The 12,805-nt window shown below is 35.9% G+C and overlaps 1 protein-coding gene across 1 annotated transcript in view; it reads left to right on the forward strand.

The window, feature by feature from the left end:
* VPS36 (vacuolar protein sorting 36 homolog) overlaps positions 1–12,805 on the forward strand; it is a 92,112-nt gene that overhangs the window by 56,371 nt on the left and 22,936 nt on the right. The window contains exons 3-6 of the mRNA XM_007945236.2: positions 268–338; positions 6,387–6,501; positions 7,461–7,550; positions 8,258–8,344. Coding sequence (XP_007943427.1) covers positions 268–338; positions 6,387–6,501; positions 7,461–7,550; positions 8,258–8,344 — 363 coding nt within the window. The remainder of the gene's footprint in view (positions 1–267; positions 339–6,386; positions 6,502–7,460; positions 7,551–8,257; positions 8,345–12,805) is intronic.

The raw sequence follows: 12,805 nt of genomic DNA on the forward strand, positions 1-12,805 counted from the left end.
TATATATATATATTTTTTTTTTTTGAGGTCAAACCATTTTATTGAGGACCGTCTGGGGGTCTGAGGCGGTGTGGACAATGAGGTCTGATAATTGGTGGTCTGGCCGAGATCTCTTAGAACTTGCAGCCACCAAAAGCTAAAATAGTATTTTTTACAGTTATTTTCATTATTAATTCCCTTATAGGTATATGACACTCTATTAAATGCTACAAAAGAAGGATTTCTGATAAGTCTAATGAATCTTGTTTTCTACTGATTTCTTCCTAGGAATGCTGCATGGCTATTCCTCTTTCTCAAATTGTGTTCATTGAGGAACAGGCGGCTGGAATTGGGAAAAGGTAAGGTCAATATTTTACAGTCTGTATTTATGAGAAGATGTTTCCAATCAAGCCATTATTCTTAACTTGATTTATTGCTGTGCCATAACTGTCTATTTGGTAATGCTACATAATTATGTTTTGCGGCTTTATAAATGATAGTCATTGGTCAGGAGACCCCTTAAAAAGGTGTTTTCCTACTTTAGTCTCATGATATATAAAGTCCTTTGTAAAGCATAAAGAAAGTAGTAAGAGTTGCCTTGATATCCTTTGGTCATAATAAATAAAGGTGGGCCAGCTATCATTGTACATATTTCCACAGTCACCTACTTTCATATGTTTGTGTACCAGCTGTTCAGTACTTAAAATAAAAAATGACCCATCTGAGAAAAATAACTGACTTTGCTTTTATTTCTAGATGATCATTAAGTTTATTAACTAACACTGGCTTTTTCAGGTATCAGTGTTAGAGGATCTTATCAGTTAATGTCCTAACTGAGACATTTATAAGAATAATAGGAAGTATTGTTAGTGATTAGACTGCAGAAACGAGCACAAAATTGGACTGATCCAGGCACATCAGAAGATGTGATCAGTCTGGTTTAAAGCCATAGTTTCAAGTGGTATATTGAAGTATACCAATATTTTTGGCTCTATATTTTAAGTACATGTAATTAGAAACAAATATTACTAGTACAGACTTCCAACCCACTCCTACCCCATATAGGTCCTTCTTTAGGTTTATCACAATTAGATAGTTTAATGAAGTTAAACAAATGTTGAATTTTGCTGGAAATGCAAAGTGTATCTTAATTATATTGTCATAGCTACCATAAGAGATTACTTGTTGTTGTTGTTTTATTTTATTTGACATAAAATAAACATTATGAAAAGATGAATAAGCTATAGATTTATAAATTGTTCTTTTAATTTATATTTCTCCATTGCTTGCTTTTCTCCAACTTATCAAAATAAAGAAAGTAAAACTTAAAGGGTGTTCTGGATCATTTGAATTTCCCTCTGTTGTATTCCAAGGAATTTGAACTCTATAACAAAAATATTTAAAACATTTACCTTCATATCAATGTCTCTGTGTCAATCCAGACAAAATAAATATTTGGATTGACACAGTGGCTGTAACAATGGGCTCAAACATAGTAACAATTGTAAGGATGGCACAAGACTGGGCAGTGTTTCGTTCTGTTGTGCACGTAGTCACTGTAAGTCGAAATTGACTAGGCAGTACCTAAGAACAACAACATCATTAATGTCTTGTTTTGTAAACATCCTCAGTGAGGAAGAACTCAATAATATGCCAGGTTAACTTTTCTCAGACATTCTCTTTAATCCATGGCCATTCTCTCCCCTCCAAAATACAAAACAATTACCCTGTCTTTATTAATTCTATGCAGTAAGGATAAGCATGAATCTAGTCCCCAAAATGTGCAGAGTCACACAGTTCTCACTTTCTAGCTGCTCCATCCTTACCAGCAGCAACCTCCTTGGCACTTTCTCTCTCTCTGACCTTACTCAGAGCTAAGTCAGAGCTCACAAGTTAAAAGGACACCATCCTTCAGACTGCCAAATAGGCAAACACCTGTTGCAAGTTTAGGGAGTCCACACAACACCTCATCTTTCTGATCTGCTGCTACCAACTCGGGCCTGGTTTCCTGTTACCCTTTCAGATGTCAGACGTAAGCTCAGGAGCCCATACAACACTTTTTGATCAGCTGGCTTTGGGTTCAGTAATTACTGCTATGACTCACAGAGTTCATAGTGTGTATACCGTACTTGTGACTACAGATTTATTATAGCCAAAAAGGATGCAAATGAAGAGACACATAGGGAGAGGTCTGGAGGGTTCCTAGTGTAGAGCTTTGTTGTCCAAGGGATGTACTATGCTCCCAAGAGATGTTCTCATCAATCAGGAAGCTCTCTCAAACACCATGTTGAAGGCTTTTATCAGCCAGTCTTGCGTAATAGGCTGAATCATGCCTCCTGAGAGTCTTTTCTTGTCTGGCCAGCTTCCACTCACCAGCACCAATTCTCAGATGTGGCCTAGAAGTCCCAGACCAAGGTACCCCAATTATTTTAAGGGTTATATCTCTAGAGCCAAGGATAGAAGCTACCTTACTTAGAGTAAATCTAGGTGTTTTGCTCCACAGATTCTAAGATGTATATATATATTTATCCTTTCAAAAATCTCTAAATTGAAGATGCTTCTTTCATTTAGTGGATTATTAATTTGATGAAATATGGTAATTGAGTGACCCAGTAAATAAATACATGAAAAAAATGGCATGGATCTTTCATGCTTACTTCATTTTGTATCATCTTATAGTTTTTCATTAGATTTCCTTTGGCAGAATCTGACAGTAGGGCTCAGGTTTTTTAGTTTTATAAATTGTTGATGCTTTTGTTCAGTCACCTTAGCCTGATTGTCATAGCTTTTTGCTTTAGTTAATGATTTATTTCAAGCAGTCTTATGATTCTACTTGCACAGTTTGTTTGCTCGCTTCACTTAATCATGTTCACCATAAAGGAATAGATGAAGAGGTCTTCCACAGCTGGCCCCAGCTCACTAACCACAGCGTTCATTATGTTGAGAATGTCCAAAACATGGTATTTCCATTTTACAGTGATATTTAGGCAAGCACATGGGCCTAAATGAAGAAAATTAAAATTGAGTAATAAATGTATCTGTAATGTGAGAATAAAGAAAAAGCTCTAAACTAGGTATCCAAAGTATTTTGACTTTATGAGTTTCTTTTTTTCTGCTTTATCTTTTAGAAGATTTTTTAATTGTATGTTGTTGTTGATATGTGCTGTCAAGTCGGACCCGACTCATAGCGACCCCTCCTTGGGTTTCCGAGGCAGTATCACTACAGAAGTAGATTGCCCCATCTTCCTTCTGATGAGTACTGGTGGCTTTGAACCGCCAGCCTTCTGGTTAGCAGTCAAGTGCTTTAGGCACTATGCTACCAGAGCTCCTATTAGAATATTATCTAGGTGATAATATAGAATAACATTTAAAGAGATGCATTTTAGGCAATACATGATCTAAATTTTTATGAAGTAAAACAAGCAATAGTTTATAAATATTTCTAGGTAATGAAAGTATTCTAATTGTCAAAGTTAATTATTAATCAAAGGGAAAGTATATAAAAATTTTAGGTTGGAAATAAGGCATTTGTGACCCTTGAAAAAATAGAGCAAATTTAAGCTTTGTCCTTTTCACTATACAGGTAGATCATTATTATCACATTGGCTTGTGTGCGTAATCTGCTCTAAATCTACACAAACTTCAGGTCAAATGGAAACTTTTATTACTTGGAAATAAAAAAAAAAAAAATTGGTGGAATTTCAAAAGCCAAAACTTTTAGTACCAAGAAACAGAAAAGGTGAAAAAGCTGCCTTGTTTTTAAATAGTTAATAATATGACAGTAAACTTTGATTTACTTTAGAAGATCTGCAATTCTTGCCTCAGACAATTTAACATGGTGTCATGACCATTCTCATTTCTACAGAGAAAATATACACAAGATCCAGGTAATGGTACATTGAAAGGCCTATATTGTTACCTGTGGCTGCTTCTATTCTGCATCTGTTATTATAGAGGTCAAGTATCAACAGAATGGAAATCATGGGAAGGAAGAATTAAAAGAGTAATGAGTCTTCAGCCTATACAACTATGAAACCACAAGAACTAGATGTTGCCAGTCTACCACTGGTTAAACACTTGGAGGGGAATCTATGTAGGAGATCCTGGATAGAGTGGGAGAACAATGTGAAACAAAACTCAGAATCATTTGAAAAATAAATAAATAAATAGGGACCAGGTTTGCTGGTGTGATAGAGCCTGATGGAACCACTCAGACTATGGATCTTAGCTGCCCTTCAGGTCTGCAATTGAACCCACTCCTGTGGCTTCCAGCCAAACAAAAGACAGATATATGAGGTAAACATTTACACTAGGTAGATACACTCCTTGGAGAGAACAATCATGGGAGAATAGAAGGGCTGGGTATGCACAGGGAGACAGTTAAGGGGGCAGGAGTGCATGGAGGGAAAGACACAGGGAAGAGGTAACTATGGGGAGGAAGTGAGTAAGGAGCTGTTGCATTGTGGGAAATTGTAGTCAATGTCATGAGACAAAGTGTATGTGAACTGCCGTATGGGAAGTGAATTTGCTCTGTAAACTTTCACCCAAATCACAATAAAAAAAAAAAGAGTAATGAGTCTTTTGCTGAGTTGGATATGTCTCAAAAAAGTTCTTATGGGTAAGATCAGAAAAGGACATTGTGCATATGGATACTAATAGGGTATATGCTGTAAGAAGATACCCAAAAAAGTGCATCTGAAAATGATTTATATTTAACCAGCACTTGTTCTATGTAAGGTTACTGTTGGGAATGACACAGGATAGCAAGTATTGGTTGCACTTCTTTACAAGCAATATGGAATAAGATATATGAACCATAAAGTAAACCTAAATTTAATATCTATAAAATGGAGTTATAAGTAGGGAGTGATAATTCTCCCATTTGCCTCTTCAGTATTTCTCTTTATAGAATCTTTTTCAGCAGTATATCAATACACGCCCTGCCATTTCTCACATCTTAAAAAAGCAAACCTCTCACAAATACAAAAACCAAAGAAGTGAAGATGAAGTATAATCCCAAGTTTGAATATCAGTATTAATTGATGTATTTTTCTTTCTTTAGAAAATGAGTAACATTAGATGGGGTAGGCAATGTATAAGATGAACTTTGAGCATCTTGCACTAGGGGCCAATAAAATTATCAGACAATCAGAGTGACAGAAGAACTCGAAAGCCAACATGAAAGGGTTTCTAGTGACTATAGATGGGATAATTTGAGTATTTTAAAGTATTTTAAAGCATTTTAAAATTTAAACACATATACACTCCAAAAATGCACTAAAATATAAATGATGGTAAAAGCCATGAGACCATAATCTTACTAAATTTTTTTAAAAAAATTGATCACATTGGAAGATACTTGAGAACTAACTAGTATGCTGAAAATTAGTGACTAAAGGTAAATAACTGGGCCTTTATCCTGATTTCCCTGGGAATATGAACTTATACCTCAGAATTAGAAAGTTACTGATAAAGACAGTAGTATTGTTTGTTTTAAAAAGATCCACTAACAACTAAAAACAGAACAAGAATTTGTTAGTTCTAATGAAAGAATAGATCCAGATAATGATCATAGGTGTTTCTAAAACCATTAGGTAAAAAACCTATAGGGGATATTGTAAGTGATCAGGCTGACAACACCTGACCCATAGATCAACCTAAATATTACAAAGAGAGACCCTCAGACATTATTTGTTTCCTGTTGTGGTGCAACAGGAATGTACAAAACACCATTAGTATTCTTGCCATAAAAACCACTGCCATCGTAGTTGAACCTGTGGGCTTTTAATTGTATAGATCTGGAAAAAAGAAAGGGAAACAGGTTCATAAAAGCCAAACAAATATAGTGGTATTTTCAATAGCATAGAAGATAATGGTAGTTTGTGCTATTGAGTATCTTTCTAGATCATGCTGTTGATTGAGTGGCATTTTCCAACAAATGACACTGTAGAATGTTAGTTTTGGATGCTGTTTCAATAAAATGTCACCTGGCCAGTTTTACACAGATAAGTTTTCACATTTTGTTTTCCAATGAGTAAGGTAGTGTGCTTTGGCAGACATTACAAGCCCTCTTGGAACCTCTGGGAATGACTGTGTAGATGGAAAACCCTAATCACACGCCACCGAAAATTCAGCAACTTTACTTTGAACTTATTTTCTAAAACCACATTTGTATTTAATCCATTGATCTAGTAAATGGAAACTTTTTGGTTCGTAGTAAGTTTTAAATAGAGATCTTCTTGAAAGGTTCATTAATCCTGAATTAATATAATTTTTTTAAAGGGTGCTTTTCTGATGGTCTTTGTTTCTATATGAATTTTAAAAGTGATCTGAAATATATTAAGATATATGAAAATAGAATTGATGAGTTTTTAAAAGGCAATTAAATACACGTGCTCTTTTTTCAGTGCCAAAATTGTGGTTCATCTTCACCCATCTCCCCCTAACAAAGAGCCTGGTCCATTCCAGAGTAGCAAGAATTCCTACATCAAACTCTCCTTCAAAGAGCATGGGCAGATTGAAGTAGGTTTCTACATGAATAAAGTTGGACTGGAAATGTGTTTTGTGTATGTATTTTGTGTTGCTTGTACAAGTATGTAATTTTTGTGACCACAGGAGGGTGTGGTCACAAGGAAAGAGTAGAGGCTGGAAATACGCTGATTATGAAGTTTTCAGTGGTATAGTTTGGTTAAAGGGACAGAGTATGATGTAGTGAAACATTGTATTACCTCATATCTGAAAACTCACCAGCCTTAAAATCAGGTAATCCATCTGATTAACTCCATACAAATCTAATCACTCAACTACTTATTCCACAGTATAATAGTTTATATGTCTGCTTGGTAAGTCACTCACTATACAAGTGACATTTACAAGTGTGTGTGTTTATCTTCCCATCAATATAATAAAATATTCATGTTTTTTTTTCCTCAGCAGCCTGTCACCAAGTGTTCCTCCTCACACGATAGGCACTAAGCAAATACAAGTGACTGACTGAAGTCATTCTCACTGTAGTTGAAAAATATATTTGATATTTTGTGAGTGTAGGCATGTTTTTGCCCTAATTTAGAGCTTCCATTTTAAACAGACAAATTATTTTCTTCTTCCTTCATGGAAAATGGTTCCGTATTTTTCCTGGCACTTCTCTGAGAGTGTTATTTCACTATAGATTGAAAACAACCCATGTGTGCAGGATTGTTTAAAGTGAGTCTATTTATTTCATCATTGCTTATCTCTTTGTTGAGAGTAGCCTACTTTATATGGAAGGTCAGTTCCTGCTTTTTTTTTTTTTTCCTTTGTGCTTTGTGAGATTGGTCCAAGAAAAGAACTTCCTTTGATTTCCTTTGATGTTTCTGAGAATTCTAGACTTGTTGCTAATGACTGACGGAAATAAACTTCTTTAAACTGAAGAAATATTAAGTAATAATTTGTACAAGATGCCACAACTTGACTCATTTAAAGTGTATGCATGTACATAACAGTTTTACAGGCGTTTATCGGAAGAAATGACACAGAGAAGATGGGAGAACATGCCAGTTTCCCAGTCATTACAAACAAATAGAGGACCCCAGGTATTATTTTTAAACTATTAGTACAGTATTTTCAACTCCATGCTTTCTTGCATCTTCATTAAGGAAGAGCCTCTGATTATAGAACTTGCCAGAAGCAAAATAATAATATTCTGATTACAGGTTTATTTTCTATAACCTAATTTAGTGCTATATGGACAGACAGTAAATACTTAGTAAGCATAAATAATTCGTTACCAGAGTAATTCTCATCGTGGTAGAAGATTCCACTTCCAGCTTTCTGTTCTTCATAATCAAGAGTAGCATCCAAGAGAATAGAAGATATCGCTAGGTAATGATTTCCAGCCTAGTCTAAATTAATTAACAACTATAGACAGGCACTTAAATGTGTGAAATTAGCTTGTGTACTGTCAGGTGCCAAAATTGTAACTAATTTTTTGCACATTTGAGATTCCATTAAAAATCTGATAAACAATAGCTAGCTAAGGAGCAAAAAGAATAGGACATGTAATTTGTATCTAAAATACAGGGTAATATATGCCATTTATTTTATGTTAGTTTTTTCTTTAATGATTTGAAAATCATTCTGTACATTAAGAAATGTTTTGCAAGGAAGTTAGATGTAATTGTATACTTTTCTTTGTTTTTAGTAGGTCCTTTCCCACCATTGAAAACACAGTGTAGTGGGCTACAAAAGATTTTGTTTCCTTCCAAATTTTTTTTTTAAACTTTCTACTTCTGTTTTTCAGCCAGGAAGAGTAAGAGCTGTGGGAATTGTAGGTATTGAAAGGAAACTGGAAGAAAAAAGAAAAGAAACTGACAAAAATATTTCTGAGGTAACTCTTAACACAAGTTCTGGTCAGTCATCTTTCTCAGCCATTTGTATTTATTCTTTTCCATATAGCTGTGACTGATTCCATTCTGTAATTTGGAATATATTTAATTTACCAGAAGCCATGTAGTTTCCAGTTCTATTTTTTCCAGTTTTACCTCAATAAAGCCAAAACATGTTTTAAAAAGATTTTCTAAAAAGGAAAAAAAAAAGCAAATTTGTAGTCTGATGTTAGAAAACATGTTAAAATGTTATAATTTTAAGTGTAATGTGTAATTTTCGAGGGTGGAATTGATCAGAGAATACTCATAATGAATTCAAGGTCCTCTAATAAATTATTTTGGAAACTTGGTTAACTTAGCTGAGAGAAAAATGCTTTAATTGTGGCCATACACCATCCAGTTTTTTGCTGATGATCACTTAGGGACCAGACAGAGACATTAAGTATGGCTGAAACTAGGCCACCACATCTACTATGAGAACAACTCTGAGTATGCATATTATGTTTCCGAAGCTTCATCATAAACCAAAAAAACGAACTCAACTGCCATTGAGTCGGATCTGACTCATAGCGACCCCTCCTTAGGTTTCCAGGGCGGTATCTCTACAGAAGTAGATTGTTCAACCTACCTTCCAAGGAGTGGCTGGTGGGTTTGAACTGCCAACCTTCTGGTTAGCAGTCATATGCCTTAGACAGAATGCCACCAGAGCTCCTATCTAGAGTTCTTTTCCCTTTACTTTAGTTTTCTCATATATGATGATGATAAAGCTTCATCATATGTGAGAAAGTTGAAGTAAAGGGAAAAGAACTCTTGTAAAGAAAGCCAGTTATGCATTAGATTCTGTAATTAGTTAATATATTTAAATATATCATTGGTTTTTCAATGTTTGTAGGTAAAATTTCATTAATGGGCACTGTTCATAGAAATTAAAAAATACATGTCAGTAAAATGAAGTCCGAATGGGTTCACTGATTCAGAATATAGATTGTAATTGAGGAACCTAGGGCATTTGACTCATTAAGTGCATGGTCTAGATTTAACTGTATTCTTGTGGTATAGCTGTACATGTTCCATGGCCCTTTGTATTACCTGCAAATTGGCAGCAGGATCCAGGAGTTTAATGAGATTTATATTCGATCCCTTTGGCAAGACCGTATGTGTTAGTATACGTTTAATATAACAGGTAAAAGCTCAAAGTTGGTTTAAAACCCTATAAAAAATGTGTGCATATGTTCTGGTTACCTAGTGTCGCTCTGACGAGAAACGTACCACAAATGGGATGGCCTTAACAAACAGGAGTTTATTCTTACAATGTGGAGGCTTTAAGTCCAAGTTCAAAGTGCCAGGCTCTAGGGGCTGGGTGAAAGCCCCTCATCCTTGGGTTCCAGCTCTGCCTCCTGCTTCTGGCCCACTGGAGCTAGAGACATTTCTTCACTCAGACAGCTGCTGGCTGCTGAGGCTGAGAAGCCCCAAGGTTGACAAGTAAAAAGGCACAGTCTTGATGTTACCAATCCACACGGCAGGCCATTAACTTAAGTCCACTGTAAGTCCCAAGGTTGGCAGAGCATAGCAGGCTGCTGAGCAACGACACGGCTACATGCAGGGTCCAAGCGTGCCAAAAAGGCTAGAGACCTTTCCTTATATACAGGAAGCAGACCACATACCCAAAGGCAGCTACTCAGCTGCTTGTGGTAGATCCCACCATGAAGTTGATTGCCAGTCTCATCGTGGGGAATAACTACCACCAGCTGCCCAGCCACTCAACCAGTCCCAGCCAAGTTGACACAAAAACATAACCACCACAGCATATATATTTAAAACATAACCACCACAGCATATATATTTAAAACTGCATATTGTTAAAAGGTTATATACTTTATTACATTAATAAATGTTAAACATCTTTCTTTTTCTTTATAGTTTTATCCCCTAAATGTATAACCCCAGATAATATAGTTTAATTTTGCTCATGTTTAGAACTTTGATGTATCTTGTAAATTTCTTTTAATCTATGGATTTTTTTTTTCATTATTCTTTTGTTTTCATTACAATTTATCTGTTGTGTAGACCAGGGCATCTGAACCCATTAAGTGCCCATGGGCTAAGTTTCCTGATTGCATGCTTAGGGTACAGTTGCACATGTTCCTTTGTGTCTTAGTTTCCTAGAGCTGCTGTTTACAAAATACCACCAAGTAGGAGATTTTAAAGAACAGAAATTTGTTGTTTCACCATTTTGGAGTGTTGAAGGCCAAATCAGGGTATTGGCAATTTGAATTCCTTCTGAAGTTTCTGAGAGAGACACTGTACCATGCCTCTCTTCTAACGTTTGCTGGCAGCCTTCACATGATATCCTTCCTTTGTGTCTCTTTATCTTTTTTATGAAGCACCACTCAGATGGAATTAGGATTCATCCTAGTACAATATGATCTCATGTGAACCTAACTAATAACATCTTCATAGAAAGATCTTACTTCCAAACAAAGTCACACTCACGGATACAGGACTTAAGATTTCAGCATCTTTTTAGGGGATATAATTCAGTCCACAACACTTTGCCCTCTGTATTTCCTACAGATTGGAAGCTGGAATCTGAGGCTTCTTCAAGTTCGTGTTTCATCTTTTTGGGAAGACTAGAGGTTATACCTTTTCAGTGGACAGAATCAGGATTTTATTTTATTTTTTAATAGTATAGTGTACCTCATGAGATCATGTTGACACTTCTTACTCAAATCCAGGACTATAGTACCAAATAATTACAGAGACTGTTAAAAAGAATTTTTTGTATATACTCTCCATTCTTCCCACCTTAAAAATGTGTGAGTTGTATCTATGTTATTTGAACATTTAGCCACTACATACATTCTCCCCTCTAGCCCTCATTTACTCTCAAGTTTTTCTAAATAAGGAGCTCTAGTGTCTCAGTGGTTAAAGCACTCAGTTGCAAACTGAAAAGACAGTGGTTGGAACCCACTCGCCACTCTGTGGGAGAAAGATGTATTGTCCATCTACTCCGGTAAAGATTCACAGTTCCACTTTGTCCTAGAAGGTCCCTGTGAGTCGGAATCAACTCGACGGCAGTGGTCTGGGCTTTCTGTGTTTAATCCTCACCGCTTATCCTTACATTGATGCCCTGTGGTCATTTTGGTTGTTTGAAGCTCATTCTCTAGTAGATTATCCTTGTAGTGCTCATGGGAACAGTATTCCCTGAGGTCTGGCATGTTGATAACAGTTTGTGTTCTTCATACATGAACCTCAGTTTTGCTGGATGTATAATCCTTGGCTCACACGCTTTCTTTCCTTGAGTATCTTCAATATGTTACTTCATTTTTTTTTCTCTCCTTAAAGTCCAGTAATTTTAGTAGAATATATGAGCATGTTAGTTATTTTGGGTGTTATCTCAGGTACACAATGTGCATATTCAATAAATAGTTTCAAAAAGAATTTTTAAAAAATTTCAGGGAAGTTCTTCTGTATTATAATTTTCAATACTTGCTTTGGTTTTCATTTTCAGGAACTCCCATTTGTTGTATGTTCAGCTTTACTGTCTATCTTCACTCTTTGTGACTGTCTTTCACGTCCTTTTTATCTTTACTTTTTCTTCAGAAAGTTTTCCTCATGTTTCTCTTATGGTGTCATCTATTTTGTTTATTCACTTGTGTTCTGTCTTGTGTAGTCTTTTTCTGAAATGATTTTTTTTTCTTTTCTTCTTAATTCTCTTTTAAATCCTGTCATCTGATTTTTTATACATATTGTGCTTTCATATCATGTATCAGTTTCTTAACATATTTTAGCTCATTTTGAAATAGAGAATGTTAAGTTTTGATCTGCTCTATGGGTATGTCCTCCTGGTATGCTTTTATAGGGGGCAGAGTGTTACACTGCTTTTTCTTTTTTCTAATGATAACTTTGTGTGGGATTTGACTTTGATACGTTGTTGTTGCTAATTCTTACCTGAAATTAGTTTTCCTAAACCTTAGAGTGGGCTTAGTTCAGGGTGGCTATTCTTACTTCATAGGGCTTCCTCTTCCCTACTTCAAGCAGTGTTAAAAAAGATGGCAACTTGCTTTTTGTGGTTTCCTGGCTCTGTTCCCATCTCCCATTTTAATCTAGGCCTTCTTTTTCCTTTCTATTATTATCTTTACCTTGTTTGCTCTTTAATTTTTTTCCCTATAGTTTCTCCTCAGAGTGGGGTTCTGTGCTGGAAGAGCAGGTGTGTTTTGAGAGTTCATAGGGACTAGACTGCTTCATGTCCTTCGGCCCTTACTGAGGGCCCCTTGCAATCATCCACTACTGGAAGAGGCAGACCCTTCCAGCTTTAGGCCTGAACATTCCAGTGAATACCTATTGTTGTTGTTGTTGTTTTTTGCTATCAAGTTGGATCCAACTCATAAGCGACCCCTCCTTGGGTTTCTGAGGCGGTATCAGGAGCTCTGGTAGCATAGTGCCTAAGGCACTTGACTGCT

The sequence above is a fragment of the Orycteropus afer genome, unplaced genomic scaffold, assembly GCF_000298275.1.
Source record: "Orycteropus afer afer isolate SDZICR_OR568_19922 unplaced genomic scaffold, OryAfe1.0 scaffold00134, whole genome shotgun sequence".
Classification (NCBI taxonomy): Eukaryota; Metazoa; Chordata; class Mammalia; order Tubulidentata; family Orycteropodidae; genus Orycteropus; species Orycteropus afer.